At 48.5% G+C, this 16,777-nt stretch overlaps 2 protein-coding genes across 8 annotated transcripts; both read left to right on the top strand.

The window, feature by feature from the left end:
* The first annotated feature begins 500 nt into the window (after positions 1–500).
* On the top strand, positions 501–8,365 carry stim1b (stromal interaction molecule 1b). Of its 5 annotated transcripts, none has more exons than XM_029519977.1 (14): positions 501–638; positions 1,655–1,792; positions 2,653–2,783; positions 2,865–2,979; positions 3,300–3,411; positions 3,655–3,767; positions 3,853–4,027; positions 4,765–4,942; positions 5,040–5,207; positions 5,358–5,458; positions 5,542–5,777; positions 5,973–6,059; positions 6,250–6,313; positions 7,145–8,364. In XM_029519977.1, the coding sequence occupies exons 2-14, from the start codon at positions 1,657–1,659 to the stop codon at positions 7,587–7,589; spliced, it is 2,061 nt and encodes a 686-aa protein (XP_029375837.1). In that variant the 5' UTR covers positions 501–638; positions 1,655–1,656; the 3' UTR covers positions 7,590–8,364. The 5 variants fall into 5 exon arrangements, 4 of the variants coding, with proteins under 4 accessions (XP_029375837.1, XP_029375840.1, XP_029375838.1 ...); XM_029519980.1 differs by having other exon boundaries at positions 7,207–7,360; XR_003841615.1 differs by having other exon boundaries at positions 5,973–6,313; positions 7,207–7,257.
* Positions 8,366–10,351: 1,986 nt separating this feature from the next.
* dub (duboraya) lies at positions 10,352–16,153 on the top strand. Of its 3 annotated transcripts, none has more exons than XM_029518695.1 (6): positions 10,352–10,752; positions 11,704–11,790; positions 11,866–11,934; positions 14,398–14,469; positions 14,559–14,798; positions 15,151–16,153. In XM_029518695.1, exons 1-6 carry the CDS (start codon positions 10,747–10,749, stop codon positions 15,520–15,522), a joined length of 846 nt encoding a protein of 281 aa, XP_029374555.1. In that variant the 5' UTR covers positions 10,352–10,746; the 3' UTR covers positions 15,523–16,153. The 3 variants fall into 3 exon arrangements, with proteins under 3 accessions (XP_029374555.1, XP_029374557.1, XP_029374556.1); XM_029518697.1 differs by lacking the exon at positions 10,352–10,752 and adding an exon at positions 10,759–11,512; XM_029518696.1 differs by lacking the exon at positions 10,352–10,752 and adding an exon at positions 10,759–11,179 and having other exon boundaries at positions 11,303–11,790.
* The last annotated feature ends 624 nt before the right edge of the window (positions 16,154–16,777 follow it).

Here is a 16,777-nt window from a genome sequence, read left to right on the forward strand (position 1 = left end):
AAAAAAAGTTACATGTTTCTGAAACACATTGTTGAACCAATCAGACATCGGCATTGAAGCCTACTGGAAGCCCCGCCCACTGTTGGATTGGTTGATTGATTGGACAGGAGGGAGTTTTGGGGCGGGTCACTTTAAATTCAGGACTTCTGGGACTTTGTTATGTCACAACGAAGCAGCGGATGCAGGCCCCGCCCACCTGGACCTCTACCTGCACCTCGCGCCACTGGCCACGGGGCGGCGCCACGACGCCACAGCAGCAGACAGACGTTGCCTTCCGGTGATGTCGGGAATTTAAGACTTCAAGCAGAGACCAGGATTCAGGATTCTGATGCAGGTTCTCTTTCAGATCATCCAATCAGTGTGGTTCTTCAGCAAAACACGAGGAGGGTCGTAAACCAGGACCCAGTACCAGGATCAGACCCAAAGCCAGACCAGACCTGGACGAAAGGAGAACGCTCAAAGTGTTGAAATTGAACGTGTGATGTCTGTTTTTTCGCGGATTCCTGAACGCAGCACAGGCGGACCCGCCTGGTCCTGGTCCCGGATCAGGTCTCAGGATCACAGACCGCTCATCTCCTCGAACGGAGCGGCGGCTGATCAGAACGGATCGATGGATTAAAGGAGCAGCTGCTGCTTCGGTAGGTGACGACATTAATCAGTCTGTGACGTCACGCTGTGGCGCGTTGTTTCTGCTTCCGGTGGGTTTTTGGTGAAGTTTGTTTGATGTTGGTGTGAACCCGAGCAGCTGTGTGACCTCTGACCTCCAACCAGTCCATAGGACCACAACCCACGGTTCGGAGTTCACGGGAAGTAGATTAAATGGTGCACGAGGTTGTGATGACGAGACACTGATCAATACATTATCTATCTCTCCGGGTGACGTCAGCGACTTTTTTTAAAGGTCGTTCACTTTGATAAAAGTTCTTATTAATCTCATTACCGTGAAATTTGCAGGGTTCGTGAACGCATCAAAGAGAGTATCAAAGTGTCCGTGTGGCGTTCATGAGCGTCTGTTTCTTCTGGTTCTCTCTTTGAATTGGGGTTGACCCTGATTTTGAGCAAGAAGAAGAAAAACAGCCTGACTGAATCCAACAGCACAGTCCTGGTTCTGGTCCTGGCCCAGAACATGGTTCAGATGTTTGAATGGTACATCCATTCGTATGTTACAGTCATCAGTCAACGAGGTTCACTTTGTTCTTGGATTGTTTTTTCAAGTGTATTCAAACTGGCGTTAAAAGTGACTGCACACGCAGATATTAAAGGTCCAAAAGCTCTAAAGGTAGACCTCCATGTGGTCTTTGACTCTAAACCAGGCCCAGTTAAAGTCTCATAGGCCTCAGTCCACCGAGAACCCCTCACAGTCTGGATTAAGAAACTGAACCCTAAGACCAGCCAACAGGACGTCTGAGACTTTGTGATGTCACAACAAAGCAGGCCCCGCCCTCTGCGACCCCTGTTGTACCTGGAGCTCCCCATAGGAGACATTTAACCACACTGAGATTATTTTGGTTCCCAAAACCACAAGTGTATGGAAATCCGCCCTCCAAAATAAAAGAGTAGATGAGTGAATTTGTGGACTTTTAATATGGTAAGATGTTTGAAATACAAACCTTATTTTAATTCTGACTGAATGGATGTCCCTCTCTGTCCTCAGACATGGAGTATGTGTGTGCCTTGCTGATGTGTGTGTGCACATTAAGTGTGTGTGTCGAAGCTGACAGCGGATTGGACAGAAGTGACCACGCCCCCCATGAGCACCCACACCATCATGCAGCTGCCAACACAGCCTCAGGTAGAGATGCCTCCTGTGTGTGTGTGTGTGTCGGTGACCGGTAGTTATAGTGTGACAATCAGCTGTTAGCTTCTCGTCACCGGTTCCTGGTGATGACACATTGACGATGTCACAGGAAGTGTGCTGACAGAAACGCACTCATCTTTCTTTGAGAGAGGAGGAGCTATTGGCTCCACCCACTCAGCTGCATGATGAGCAGGAAGTGGAAGTGGCCTGCTGTGTTCAGGTGTTTCTATCAGCATAGTAAAGTACAGCTCCACAACCAGTTAGCTAACTAAGGAGAGAGGGGGTTCTTTAAGGTGACCAGATCCGGCTGACAGACAGTCCCTCTCCCTGATGTTTATCTGCTGCATGAGGTGCCTGATGCGTAGTGAAGTCTGGTGTCGTTGGTGTCGTGTTCAGAATGACCCCCCCCCCTTTAATTCTATTATCTGCGTATTTCTGTCACAACAGCTGCTGGAACTAAAGACGGATCTCACCTGGTTTTCCTCTGACTGACCTGAGGGCCCTCTGGGGGCCCTCTTCAGCCCCCAGAACCTCCCAGTCTGTTGTAGATACTGAAGCAGGGTGTGTTTTGCACTGTGTCCCCCCTGCAGCTATGATCTCCACGGCCCGACCCCGGATTATGGATGGACAGGGACCAGGTCTGAGTTCGTTCAGGCAGAAACTTTGAGGTTGAAATGACCTAATATAGCCAGGAAGCTCCGGCTGCGCTCCATCGTCATGACAACCAGCCATGTGGCCTCATGGTTGGTCATGGATGCTAGCTGCAAACGGGGGGTTCTAACAAAAGACAACAAGAGCTGAGAAGACTGAGAAAACACTGAGCTCCGTCTCCTGGTTTCTGTCCTCTGTCATAGATCTGTGCGACATCGACCAGCAGCTCTGTCAGGATGAGAACTCCCTGCTGAGTTTCGAGGCGATCTGCAGCATCCACAGACTGATGGACGACGACGCAGATGGGACAGTGGACACGACCGAGACGGATGAGGTGAGACAGAACGTGAAATACACAGAAAAAGCTTCACTCAGATGGTGAATAATCATGTTAGTAACCCCTCACTCCCCACAGTTCCTCAGGGAGGACCTGAAGTATCACGACCCCAAAGCCAAACACAGCAGCTTCCATCGAGCCGACCTGCACATCAGCGTGGAGGACATGTGGACCTCCTGGAAGAGCTCTGAAGGTGAGTCCACCTAGTTATTTATCTGTTTACTCTGTAAACAACCTTCACACCTGAACTGGACCAGACTTTAGTCAGAAAACCACACATTTGATGTTTGTGTTGTTTTAAACAATCTGTTTAAAGAACAAAGAAAATAAACCAGAACAGGCAGGACGGGAAAGAAAAAGAGGGCCGAATGAAAGGATGGAAAAATGTCCTGCTTCATTTGTTCCTGAGATGAAACTACAAACAGGACAAAGTTTATTTTTAGGAAAAAGCCCAGACTGAGACGACGGAACAGCTGCTGAGTGTGTGTGTGTGTGTGTCTGTGTGTGTGTCAGTGTATAACTGGACAGTGCAGCAGGTTGTCAACTGGCTGCTCATCAGCGTGGAGCTCCCTCAGTATTCAGACACCTTCAGGAAGCTGCAGTTGAATGGCAGGTCGTTACCAAGGTAACAGACATCAATAATTAATAATCTGTTGCCTTTCTCAGTCACAACTGATTGATAATCAAATGTTGAACAGTTTTGCTGTCACAATGAAGTTCCTGATGTCAGAGGGTCGCTGAACACTCAGTGTCAGAGATTCGATAGTGTTTCTGAGTTCCCACTTCCTGTAGTCCTGAAGTCTGCGCCTTCTCAATACACCCTGCTCTGACTACCCCCTCTCCTCTAATTACCCACCCCCCCGGGTAGGCTGGCGGTGAAGAACACCACTCTGATGCTGTCGGTCCTCAAAATCTCAGATAGAAGTCATTCACAGAAGCTGCAGCTCAAAGCTCTGGACATCGTGCTGTTTGGACCACCAGGTGTGTGTGTGATGACCCATTTTGGTTTGAAACCACTTCAGCTTTAAATATAAGCAACTATGTCTGTCTGTCTGTGTGTCTGGAGGTCGCCAGAACCGCTGGAAGGACCTGGTTCTGGTCTTGTCACTCCTCATGGCTTTGGGGGGTTGCTGGTTTGCCTACATCCAGACCAGGAGGTCCAGAGACGACCTGGGGAAGCTGATGAAGGACCTGGAGGGTCTTCAGAGGGCCGAGCAGAGTCTGCTGGACCTGCAGGAGAAGTGAGTCCTGCCCTGAGACTCCTGGACCTGGTCTGGGTAGTTCTGCTCCTGGTCGCTCAGCACTGAACTGATAAACAGACAAGAAGGAAATAACTCATCTACTGTCAGTGTGTGTGTGTGTGTGTGTGTGTGTGTGTGTGTTTGCAGAAGTGCCCTGTCTAAGGTCCTTATATGGGCAAAGAGTAGCCAGCAGCTCACACACACACAGTAACACAGTGTTTCATACTGACTGCAGTACTTGTCCTGCTACCATGGTTACCGTATTACCACATGTATTCTACTCACCACTATGTTTCCATGGTTACCACACTACAGTATGACAGTGTTGTATAGCTGCTGCGTTCAGAGACTGTAAATTCCATTCAAACAGGTGTTTATGTTGAAGGACACACACGGACACACACAGTTACACACAGGAGTATGCAAACACAGAAGGTCCGTTGGGATGAATTGAACGTTAATACCAGTTCCTTCATTTAATCCTCAGCCTGTGTGTGTTTTACCTCAGCTCTAAAAATAGGACACACACACACAGATGGTGTCACAGCTCCCTCTGCCGGCACCAACATTCATTGGCTGTGAGATTGATCTTCAAAAAGCAGTAAGCTGAGATGGAGCAGTTACTAAGGCACAGCTCAGCCCCAGCTGATTGGACTCAGAGTTTTGAAATGTTTCCGGTCTTGTCTTCCTTTTTGGGCAAACTCACCTGTGACCTTCTGCTCTGTGATTGGACGCAGGCTGCAGCAGGCTCAGGAGGAGCAGCGCTGCGTCCAGGTGGAGAAGGTCAAGGTGGAGGAGGAGCTTAGGCTTGAGATCGACTCGGCCAAAGAGGAAGCTCAGCGGCTGCGAGATCTCAGAGAGGGGGCGGAGACCGAGAGGAGCCGGCAGAAATACGCAGAGGAGGAGCTGGAGCAGGTGGATGGTGGCGTTCAGCTGCGACACATTTAACCATCTGATGTCTGATATCCTGGAACTGTCTGTGTGTGTGTGTGTGTGTGTGAATGCATTGCAGGTCCGTATGGCTTTGAAGAAAGCGGAGAGGGAGCTGGAGTCGCAGGCTCACTGGGCGCCACCGGAGGCTCTGCAGAAATGGCTGCAGCTGACGCATGAAGTCGAAGTTCAGTATTACAACAACAAGAAACAGAATGCAGAGCGACAACTGCTGCAGGCCAGGGAGGGGGTGAGACAACTACAACTACACAACAAGTACACAACAAGTACACAAGTGCACGCCAGGTACATAATTAATACAGCACTACCAAACTAAGATACTACAGCAACAATGAAGATGAAAGAGATGGTGATGATGATGATGATGATGATGTTTCAGGCAGAGAAGATCAAGAAGAAGAGGAGTTCTCTGTTTGGGACCTTCCATGTGGCTCACAGCTCTTCGCTGGATGATATTGACCATAAGATCCTGTCTGCTAAGTGAGTGACCTTTGCCCTTTGGCCCCCGCAGTTTAAAGAGTTTGAGTTTGAAGGCTCTTGCAGATTCTAACCCCCCCCCCCAGACAGGCCTTGGCTGAGGTGACCACGGCTCTGAGGGAGAAGCTCCACCGCTGGCAGCAGATCGAGTCCCTGACCGGGTTCTGTGTGGTCAATAATCCGGGTCTGGGAGCGCTGGCTGCTGCCCTCAATCTGGACCCGTCCTTCCTTGGTCTGCGACCTCCGACCCCACATGGCCTCCTTCTCTCTGATGACCTGGACGACATGGACGAGGACATCCTGTCTCCAGGGACGCTGCAGTGTGAGTCTGATGTGTTCTGCTGATTCACTCCAGAACCAGCTGTGTGTTAATCCGCTGCTGAAAATAGTCCCGTCTTGTTTGTGTGGGTTTATGTCACTGAGGACAGAGGAGCTCACCTGTGGCCCTCCCGTTGTCTCCGCCCCCCTCCTCTGATTGGTCATCCTTTCTTGGTGTATCTCTCGTGATTTCCTCCAGATGCAGCGTGGCAAATGGACCGGCGAATGAGCGACCTTTGGCCCCTAAGTGGCATCGCAGACACCCAGTTACCATGGAAACGCTCCGGTTGGCCCCTCTCTTTCTCTGCCTCCCCCTCTCTGATTGGTCCACACCACTGCAGCATCACCGTTAAACATTCTCTTGTTTGTGCTGTTGACCTTTAAACCTTTAACACCTCCTTTTACCATGTTTTCCTGTTTCTGACTTACAAAATAAATGTACTATCTCAGTCATATTCCTGTGTTCTGTCGCGCAGCTCAGAGTCTGATGCCCCTGCGACAAAGGATGGGAGACCCCGCTCTGGCATTCAGCTCTCAGAGGTTGGTTGAAGGGCGGGACTTAGCTCAGGTCGAAGGGCATGGTTCGTCCACACAAACCCGCCCACCCAGCGGCCACGCCCGCCAGAATCGCAGCCGCTCTATTGGCCAACTGGAATTCCTCCCAGTGCCCCCCCCCTCTCTGTCCTCTTCCCTGTCTCACCCGTCCATTGGCCCTGCCTCCCCTCCTCCTTCCCCTGTCCTTTCTTTTTTTGCTCCTCCCACCAGCTCTTCCTCTTCCTGCTACGGTGAGGGCACCACCCACATTTCTGCTCTGCTCTTTCAGTCTTCCTATTTCCGCTCTCTGGAGGCACCATCTGGCTTCCCGCCTTTAGGTGGGACTGTGACGAGCCAGCAGCGGCGCAGTAGCTCCGACAGCTTTGGGTATCTTCCCCCACATATTTCCAGAGATACTGACACACTAACAGAAACAACTAAACAGGAACCAAACAAAGCGCTTTCTTTCAATTCTTTTTAAAAAAGCTTTTCTGAAGAAACATAGATTCATGGTCATCTTAGTCACTCTCTGTCTTCTCCAGCTTCTCTATAACTGCTTCATTTTCAATCCTGAATGTTGAACATCCTCCCATCGCCCTCCTCCCAGTCGCATGACTCCATTTATTATCAATTCATATGGAGGTAAAAAAAAACCCACACATTTTCTTCTATGCTAATTGACAAACATTAGCATGCTAACAGGCTGAATGAGCATGTGTGGAGCATTATATGCTGACATGGAAACTGAAAAAGCTGACATTAGCATTGTTGCTAGTTCACTGACGTTAGCATTGAGGTCTGTTGTCTTGCTAATGTCAATCTCTCCTTCCTTGTCAGCGACATTTTGAACTGGTCGGACTCTGACTCCTCCCCATCTCTCTCTCATGCCGAATCACAAGACCTTTACAGCTCTAAGCCCCTCCCCCTGAGATCCAGGCCCCACCCCTTGGAGGGTCAGTGCTCCGGGCCCACAGGAGGAGGTGGAGGCCTAGAGAAGAGCTCCAGCCTCGGGGAGCTGAGGAGCAGTCCAGAGGTGCTCACCGCCTCCTGTTCCACCCGCTCCCTTTGCATCACATCGGACACCACCGACGGTCCTGCCATCCTTTTGTCTTCACCCCGGTCCAGCTCGCTTGGCGGCGGTCGGGGGACAGGCCTCCAGATCCCAACGAGGAGGAACCTGGAAGGGGAGAAAGGAGGCGAGGAAGCTGAGTCGTCAGGCAGCCGCAGGAGAAACGCCTTCAATAAGATCTTCAAGAAGAAACAGGGACGACACTGTCTCTGATTCAATCTGAGACTTTAATCGTTATCGTCATGAAACTGTTTTTCTATTCATCTACTTTTATTCAGCGCTCCCAAAGAAATAGTTTGATCTTCTCTGATGAGCAGAGAAGAAAATATTCACCTACTGAACTCAGAAACTCTCTTTCTATGGATCTGTGTGTGTGTCTGTTTGTGATCAGTCGGTCACAGGTTTAATTCCTGCAGCAGAAACAAGTTCTGATTGGACGTCATTTGATAGCATCAGCTGAGCTGGTTGAGGCGTCTGACAAGGATGCTCTCAGGATCAGACAGGCCAATAGGTTTTGTTCAGAGGACAAGGTGGAGCTGAGGTGGGGGTCTGACCTGCTCTGGACTCTTTGTGATTGCTTCCAATTTAGTCTGACATTGAATATGTGGTCAGGCTTAGAATCAGGTGGAATCTCTGGAACCTGTCAATCATCAGAGTTCAGAAAGAGTCATAAAAAGAATTTTGTTCAGTGCTGCAGTTTTGTCTGACGTCTGTTGAGTGTTCAATATTTAACACGTTGGAGTTTAAATCAACTTAACTTTATTGACTGAACAAAAATGACAGTCACAGTTTATCAGAAGACTTCAGCTGTCAGAGTTGCTGGGTGAGGACTCCATTACCCAGAAATCCTGTCCAATGGTGCCAGTAAAGTTAATTAAAAATGTAAAAGCAGCAATAAACAAAGATTTGAGCAGATTTTTCTTTTTGTCACATTTTAGTTTTTAAACATCTGTCGAAATAATAAAAAAGGCTGAGTTTTGTTGCTTTAAAGCAACATCGTAATTTGATATTTACTGTTTGATGAAAGAAAGTAAGTTTATTTGAACGCATCTTTAAAAAGCATTTAAAAGATTCATGTTTTTATGTTGTGCTGAGACTGGTGCATTCACTGACTTGTCATGAAATTTTCCAGTTTAACCTGCAGGTGGAAGTAAAGAGCAGGTGAGGAGGAACATCCAGTCAGGACCCGGGTCAGGAGTCAGGCGTGAGTTAATACTCAGCTGATGTTTGACTGATGCAGGATGTGATGTTGTGAAATGTCACATTTCCTGTGGCGTTAAATTCACCTTATAAGGTTTCCTCTTTCATAATGCAGTGTTTCTCCTTGTGGTTGACTCCTCCCCAACAGACGCTTCCTGTGTAACCACTCAGCAGACAAACCGCTGCTTCTGATTGGTCAGAGACAAACTGAGAGGAGAGGAAGAGTTCATCACTTTAATATTCACGACCTTCCTTTTTCTCCTGAAAGTGAAATCCTCTGTTTGATCTCGTCAGAGTCTGAAATTCAGCACAAACTTCTGAAGCAACCAAACGTTTCAGCTCCAAAGCAGAAGTGAAGAAGCACAAAAGGAGAAATTAAAGATGAAATTTTGGTCTCTCGGGTGGCACAACTTTGAACAGTTTCTGAGGTGTTTAAGGTGCCATGTTTCATTACAAAACACATGCAGTGCATCACGGTCTACAGATGGAGGCTGAAACAATCAGGAGTCATGATATCTGTTCATCCATCATCATCATCCATCCATCCATCCATCCATCCATCCATCCATCATCATCATCATCATCATCATCATCATCATCATCATCATCCATCCATCCATCCATCCATCATCATCATCATCATCATCCATCCATCCATCCTCATTATCATCATCCATCCATCCATCCACCATCATCATCCATCCATCCATCCATCATCATCATCATCATCATCATCATCATCATCATCATCATCATCCATCCATCCATCCATCATCATCATCATCATCATCCATCCATCCATCCATCCTCATTATCATCATCCATCCATCCATCCACCATCATCATCCATCCATCCATCCATCATCATCATCCATCCATCCATCCATCATCATCATCCATCCATCCATCCACCATCATCATCCATCCATCCATCCATCCATCCATCATCATAATCATCATCCATCCATCCATCCATCCATCCATCCACCACCATCATCCATCCATCCATCCATCCATCCACCATCATCATCCATCCATCCATCCATCATCATCATCCATCCATCCATCCTCATCATCATCCATCATCATCATCCATCCATCCATCATCATCATCATCATCATCCATCCATCCACCACCATCATCCATCCATCCATCCATCCATCCATCCATCAACATCATCATCTTTAGCTATGCTGCTGTAGGCCGAGGCTGCTGGGGGAAGGACTGAGCTTCTCTCTCCCTCCCTCTCCCTCTCTCCTTCTCTCTCTCTCTCCTCCCCCTCTCTCTCCCTCTCTCTCCCTCTCTCTCCCTCTCCTCCCTCTCTCTCTCTCTCTCCCTCCCTCCCTCCCTCTCCCCCTCTCTCTCCCTCCCTCTCCCTCTCTCTCTCTCTCCCTCTCTCTCCCTCCCTCTCCCTCTCCCTCTCTCTCCCTCCCTCCCTCCCTCTCCCCCTCTCTCTCCCTCCCTCTCCCTCTCTCTCCCTCTCCCTCCCTCTCTCTCTCTCTCTCTCTCCCTCCCTCTCCCTCTCTCTCTCCCTCCCTCTCTCTCCCTCCCTCTCCCTCTCTCTCATTCTCACCCTACACTACACCCCCCATGCCTCGCTCTCTCTCTCTCTCTCTCTCTCTCTCTCTCCAACCGGTCGAGGCTGCTCCCCCCCATCCTGGTTCTGCTCGAGGTTTCTGCCTCTTAAAGGAAGTTTTTCTTGCTCATCGGGGATCTGTTGGATCTCTTTAAATAATTTTATAAAGAGCTTGGTCCAGACCTGCTCTGTATGTAAAGTGCCTTGATGTAACTTGGTTATGACTTGGCGCTATACAAATAAATCTGATTTGATTTGATCATCCATCCATTCATCATCATCGCCATCATCCCACACCTGCTGTTGATGGACATCAATGTTATGATGATGTAGTAAAAAAATCATCTGATGATTTCACATACAATCAGCTGCTAATTAAAGAAACCTAAGTGTTAAAGAATGAACAGGAAACAGAAGGAGAGAAATGATCATCATGTGACTGAACATGACCCCTCCTCTCTCTGTCACATTTTCAGTCCTGAATCTGGTTCTATATTTAACCTGCAGCTCTCTCTCTCTCTCTCTCTCTCTCTCTCTCTCTCTCTCTCTCTCTCTCTCTCTCGTCATAAACAAAGTCTCAGACGAAGAGCAGGATGGAGGTAAAACTCTTCTAACTTCACTTTGTGTGTCTTTTTGTGTAGTTGTGTAGTCACTTCTTTTTTCAATCGTTAAAGAATGTCAGCTCTTCAGTTTCCTGGTCAGAACATTGTATTTTCTCTTGGTTTTATTTTAATATGTGGTTCATTTCTATATTTTTCCTGCCCATGAACGCACACAGTCAAAGTTCAGACTTATTGGGTGAGATTGATCAGAAGATCTGAATCCGGACATTGGAGCTTTCAACAACACTAAAACACATCACGTGTTTGTCCCCACAGATAAAATGATCGCACACATGAAACACGACACACAAACACTTTAAATGTGTGAAGTTCATGTTGGGTGTGTGTGTCCACTCACTGGAAGTTACTACAGGTCACAGGTCACCTGAATGGACCTTCAAACCTTCATCATCATCACAGTGAGGTGATGATCATATTAAATCTTAAAAGCTGAAAGAACTGTGAGCCTGAACGCACACACTCATACACACACTCACACAAAGAGGAAGTGGTGTAACGGTTGTTTTTAATCACTTTCTGTCTGCAGAGGTCCACCAAACACTGGAAAAAAGAATGTGTGTGTGGTAAGGATGGTCCTCGCAAAGATAGGAGTGCAAGTATGTGTGTGTCCCAACTATGTGATTTCATTATCTGTTGAATGTCGACAATGTGACACACAACCAGGTCAACCACACATCAACAGCTGTCTGTGTGTGACTGTGACAGAGGACCTGGTCCCTCCGTCAATCACAGACAGGTGAGACATGTCGCCTCTGACTGTCTAATGGCATCACTCACGTCTCCTTCCTAATATGGTCACAACAGTGTCACAGAAAGGAAGTGACCTTGGAGCCACCAGCTGTAGTTCTGGATCTGGACCCCAGCACATGTCTGTATTTCACTCTGTGTTTTTTGTATTCACCTTAATATCCTTTCTTTCTTCCTCAGAAGGAGGCTCCTTCCCGACACTCTGTGGCCAAACTCGCTGGAATATTTACGGACTCTGGTCCCCATGGTGCTGCTGGACAAGAAGCAGTGAGTTCAGTGGCTGAACACACACCTTTAATCTGAAATATGGACTTTTGTTCAATCATGTTGTTTGTTTATCAGAATAAACCGGTCAGGAGACGACCTCCGAACTCACTGCGGCTCCACATGGCACAGGGAGACAACCAGGAGGTGAGTGAGTGAGTGAGTGAGTGAGTGAGTGAGAGAGAGATTTTATCATACACTTAAAAAAAGGAATCACATCAACGTTCAGCCCCTCGTCTATTTTTCTCTTTCGACTCACATAAACCGCCATCTTGGCCTGTCCTAACAGAAAGTGTAAAAGTCGACATTTGTCTTTCTGTGGGCGCGTGTATTTAAAAACAACGATAAAAACCTGTACTGTAAAAACTTCTCCATATTTACTAAAAGGTTGCCCCAGCAGTCCCAATGGAGGTCTGAGTCATGCACATTCATAAAAACAGTGGAAGACGGTCTCTCTGTTGCTGCAGAAGGGACAGCTCTCCTGCACCAACCTGTTGACTACAGATATAAAAGAGTTCACAGCTAAAGTCCCATGGAGGATCCTCCACTGCAGGTCCCCAACTCTCTTTGTCAGAGGAGGTTTGAATAAAAACCTCCAGGCCGGCTTCACACTGGGACCCAGGTCCATGTAAGTCCTCCAGGGGGCATTGCTGCGGCCATTCAGTGTCCTGCGGTTCAAAGTCTTTACCATCATCTTGTAGAAGGACTTTCCTGAGGTGCCCTCCATAGAAACCCCTCCAGAGTCAGCATCTTCCAGCAGAGGTCCAGAGCAGTCTTTAAAATCTGGGAGCAGTTTGAGGGCAGGAAAAGGGTCAGAGCCATCCGGCAGCAGTGTACCGTTGTGGAAGTCAGTCAGCAGAGAGCGCTGATGCCCGGTCATCTGTGACTTCCAGTGCCCCAACAGCTGACCAACAACCCGCACAGACCTCAGTCCCAGCTGAGCAGCCTGTTTACCAGGGTCCTCGAGCCGAGGTCCAGCCAGCTCCACCACCTGCCCCAGCGTGGAGACTCCTGCGGCGTTAAGCCTCCTGGATAGGGTGAGGCCCCCCCAGACAGGACAGTCCAGTGGGCCTCCAAACAGCACAGGTTCCCTGAGGAGCCATGACAGCGAACTGGCCTGTTCCAGTCTCTGTTTCCTCAGGAGAGTCCATACAGAGAAAACACTCCTGTAGAAGGGTGGCAGGGATGATGTTCCAACCTGGTTGGAGTTCATGAGGAACAGAGGAAGATCCAGTCCCAAACTGCCACACCGCTGCAGGATTAAACAGGCCAGTCTCTGGATGAACTGCAGCCGGAAGGTGGCGGACCAGGACCAGGCCTTGTCCCACCTCCTCCTTAGATAAAAACAAAACCCCCTGAGGAACCCAGTGCAACACGTCCCAGAAAAAATCTATTAAGACATGCTGAACCTGTGACAGGAGAAAGGCTGGAGGATCAACACAGGAGAGCCGGTGCCACAGAGCAGACACAAGATTATTTACGATGGGAACACACCCTCTAAAAGACAGTTTAGGTAAAATCCACTTCCACTTTGTTAGTCGACCTTTGACCCTTTCTAAAACAATGTCCCAGTTTTTCTTTAAAAAAGTTTCATCACCTAAAAACACTCCCAGATATTTCAGCCCCCCAGTTTTCCACACTAACCCTCTAGGCAGCCTGAGCCGATCCCTCAGCCTGTCCACCACCATGACAGCCTCACCCGTCTCCCAGTTAACTCTGGCTGAGGAGATAAAACCAAAATGTTTTATATTATTTACAAGAACATCAATGTCATTTTTGGAGTTAACAAGGACAATAAGATCATCTGCGTAAGCAGACAGTTTGAAAGGAACATTACAACCAGGAAACTGCACTCCACTCAGGTCAGCTCTCAGCTTGTGCAGCAGTGAGTATAACATGCCAGACAGGGGGCAGCCCTGCCTGACCCCCCTCTGGACACTTAACGGATCACTCAGCCCACCGTTGATTTTTAAAACGCTTGCAATGTCACTGTACAGTGAGGCCATGAAACCCTGGTTGAACCCAAAAGCAGCTAACGTCTGCCAGAGGTACTTGTGTTCATCCCGGTCAAAAGCCTTCTCCTGGTCTATGGAAATAAGGCCAGTGTCCATGTCCAATGAGCCGGAGAGCTCCAAAACATGCCGAATTAAAGTGACGTTGTCACTTATGGTCCTGCCGGGCACACAGTAACTCTGGTCCACATGAACGACCTCGGCCATCACCTCTCTGAGCCTCCGGGCCAGAGCTTTGGCCAGGACTTTATAGTCCCCACACAGTAAGGAGACCGGCCTCCAGTTCCTCAGGTCCTGCAGGTCACCCTTTTTGGGGAGCAGGGTGATGACAGCTCTCCTGCAGCTCTGAGGTAGCAGTCCAGTCCTCAGGCTCTCCTGGAACACCTGCAGCATGTCTGGTCCCAGCTCAGACCAGAAGGCCTTATAGAAGTCCAGTGGGAGACCGTCGATTCCAGGAGCTTTCTGCTGGCGAGGCTCATGAGGGCTGATCCTCCTGAGCATGCTCAGAACATATGTTGATCAGAAGTCTGTATTCCCAGCATATGACAGTTCCACATATGTGTGTGTGTGTGTGTGTGTGTGTGTGTGTGTGTCTCAGTCTCAGCTGTCTCCAGGCGTCACCTCACCTGTCAAAACCAAGAGGAACTCTGCTCTGATCGAAAAGCTTCAGGTGAGTCCAGGTGGAATGAAAGCTGATATCACTCTGACATCACTCTGACATCACTCTGACATCACTCTGCCCTCTCTCTCTCCATGCAGGCCTCTCTCTCCCACCCCCCCTCAGGGCAGGTGTCTTCTCCAAAGAGTCCGGGCTTCGGGCTGCTGCCTTTCGCCTTCACCCCCAGCTCGCCAAGCTCTGCCACAGTAACCACAGTAACCACCCCATTGACAGTGACGCCCACCAGCGGGGTTACAGCCTGTCCAGTCTCTGAAGAGGAAGGCCCCGCCTCCTTTGAAGACGCTCCCGCCGATGGCTCCATCCTGCTCAGCATGAACAAGGTCAGACGGATTTAAAGGGCCGGGTCAGTAGACACTGCATCACCGCCATCTTGGACCGGTCACCCGCCCCACGTAGTGTAATCTGAGCTACCAGCTACGATTTTGCTGGTGTCCATAAATACAGAGCAGTAAAATATTCCATTCTCAAAAGTACAATCTTACTGTTTTCGATGGTCCTCCGATTGGAACAGAAACATGCTGCACAGCACTCCGGCATCTTTCTCATTTCTTCTGTTGCTGGCTCAAGATGGCGGCCGATGTCTACTCTCTATATGTCTGTGGTACGCTCCAAAGTCGCGTGATGCACCTAAACCTCACCTGTCCGTCTCTGCTCTGATTGGTTCTTCTCCAGAGCCGAGCTCGTCATTCCATTCGCCGACGCCCTCCGTCCCGCCGCCACAGGAAGTCCAGCAGTGGGGACGGGGCTGGTGTTTCCGGTGATGTCATAAACAAAACAACAACAACAACAAGAGGAGGAGGAGGGGGAGGAGAGAGGGAGGAAGTTTTCGAAAAGGAAGGAAAAAGTGACAAATTGACGACAGACAAAACAAACACTTGTGTGTGTCCTGGAGAAGATCAGCCCAAAACTGGGGAGGAGGACGAGGGAGGACGATCTTCATCAGGAGGACAGGAGAAGGAGGACGAGGGAGGACGATCTTCATCAGGAGGACAGGAGAAGGAGGAGGAGGAGAGAAACCAGAGAGAAGAAGAAGAAGAGAAGTGACCTTCTCCGCTGCTCCTGAACACATCACACTCTGCAATCATGACGCATTCAATTACCTTATTATCACTCAAACTTTCATTTTAAAAGCCTTTCAGTGATTTCTGTTGGCTTTTAATTTGAAAAATCAGCAGGTGTTAGTCAGTATTTCCTGTTCCTGTCAGCGAACTCCTCTGATGTTAAAGGTTCACGCAGTCTCAAAGTTTAAACTGAGCCTTAAAACCAGCAATCAGGATGTCTGGAACTTTGTGATGTCACAAAGAATTAGTCACTGCTATCAGACTGCGTGGACCTTTAAACCTTCAAAATAATGTCTTCTTCCTGTTTTCTGGCTGTTTGTGCCTTCAAAGCTGTGACTAAAGAAGATGATGATGATGAAGATGTGTGGTTTTTTGTGTTTATTTAAAGCGCTGACCTCTCCAGTCGTGTAACAAGATGTTCAGCGTCCACATCAATAACAGGCTGAGGCCCAGAATCTGGTCCTGGTTTAACGTTGAACGGGTCCCTGGACCTCCATGAACCTTCTCCACCTGGTCGGATGGAAACCTGAATCCTCAGTTTCTTTTGAAAAACTGGAAATGTTCTTTGCGCCTTAAAGTCTACAGCTGAAATAAAAATCCACATTTTTGCTAAATGTTCTTTTTCTGCTTTTTAATTTATAGTTTTGTTTTCAGAATGAAAGTATTTTCTTCCACAGCTGCCAGGTCTCAGTCTCAGGCCTGATCCAGGTCCTGGCTGCTGCTGCAGTGACGCCTCAGTCTGGATTATCTCTGATCAGCGATTCTACAAATAAAACAGATCAAGACTCAGACCTGCAGAGCATAGAAACCCCTCAGGACATGAGTCCTTCTCTCAGTCTCCATCCTAGACTTTTTATTCAGGATCATTACTTTTCCTTTGGAAATGGGTCAGACTTACAGTAATTTCCCAGAATCCTCTGCAGTTGAGATTCTGGTTTAACTGGCTCATGATCAGCCAATTAGAGACTGTCGCTGAATGCAGGAGGTCAAAGGTCATAAACTGAGACCCTCCATTTTTGAGTATGACTTGAAATTAAATAGTGTTGGGAGCTTCATCTCTGAGCCCAGACCAGATCATTTGACCTGGTCCTCAGTCAGGTCCAAGACCAGTCCATACTAGTTCATCTCTGGAACACCAGGTCCTCCTCCACTGGAAATGTCCTGTGTGGGCGTCACATGGTGGAATCTGTGCACTGGACCTGGGAGGTCCAGGTGAATCTCTTACATAACCCACCTGT

The sequence above is a fragment of the Echeneis naucrates genome, chromosome 14, assembly GCF_900963305.1.
Source record: "Echeneis naucrates chromosome 14, fEcheNa1.1, whole genome shotgun sequence".
NCBI lineage: Eukaryota > Metazoa > Chordata > Actinopteri > Carangiformes > Echeneidae > Echeneis > Echeneis naucrates.

Coding starts and splice junctions, on each gene's coding strand:
- stim1b (XM_029519977.1), top strand. CDS start 1,657: ATGGAGTATGTGTGTGCCTTGCTGATGTGTGTGTGCACATTAAGTGTG. Junction 2,980..3,299: donor CTCCTGGAAGAGCTCTGAAG/GTGAGTCCACCT, acceptor TGTGTGTGTCAG/TGTATAACTGGACAGTGCAG. Junction 6,060..6,249: donor GTTACCATGGAAACGCTCCG/GTTGGCCCCTCT, acceptor TCTGTCGCGCAG/CTCAGAGTCTGATGCCCCTG.
- dub (XM_029518695.1), top strand. Junction 14,470..14,558: donor CTCTGATCGAAAAGCTTCAG/GTGAGTCCAGGT, acceptor CTCTCCATGCAG/GCCTCTCTCTCCCACCCCCC. Junction 14,799..15,150: donor TCCTGCTCAGCATGAACAAG/GTCAGACGGATT, acceptor GTTCTTCTCCAG/AGCCGAGCTCGTCATTCCAT.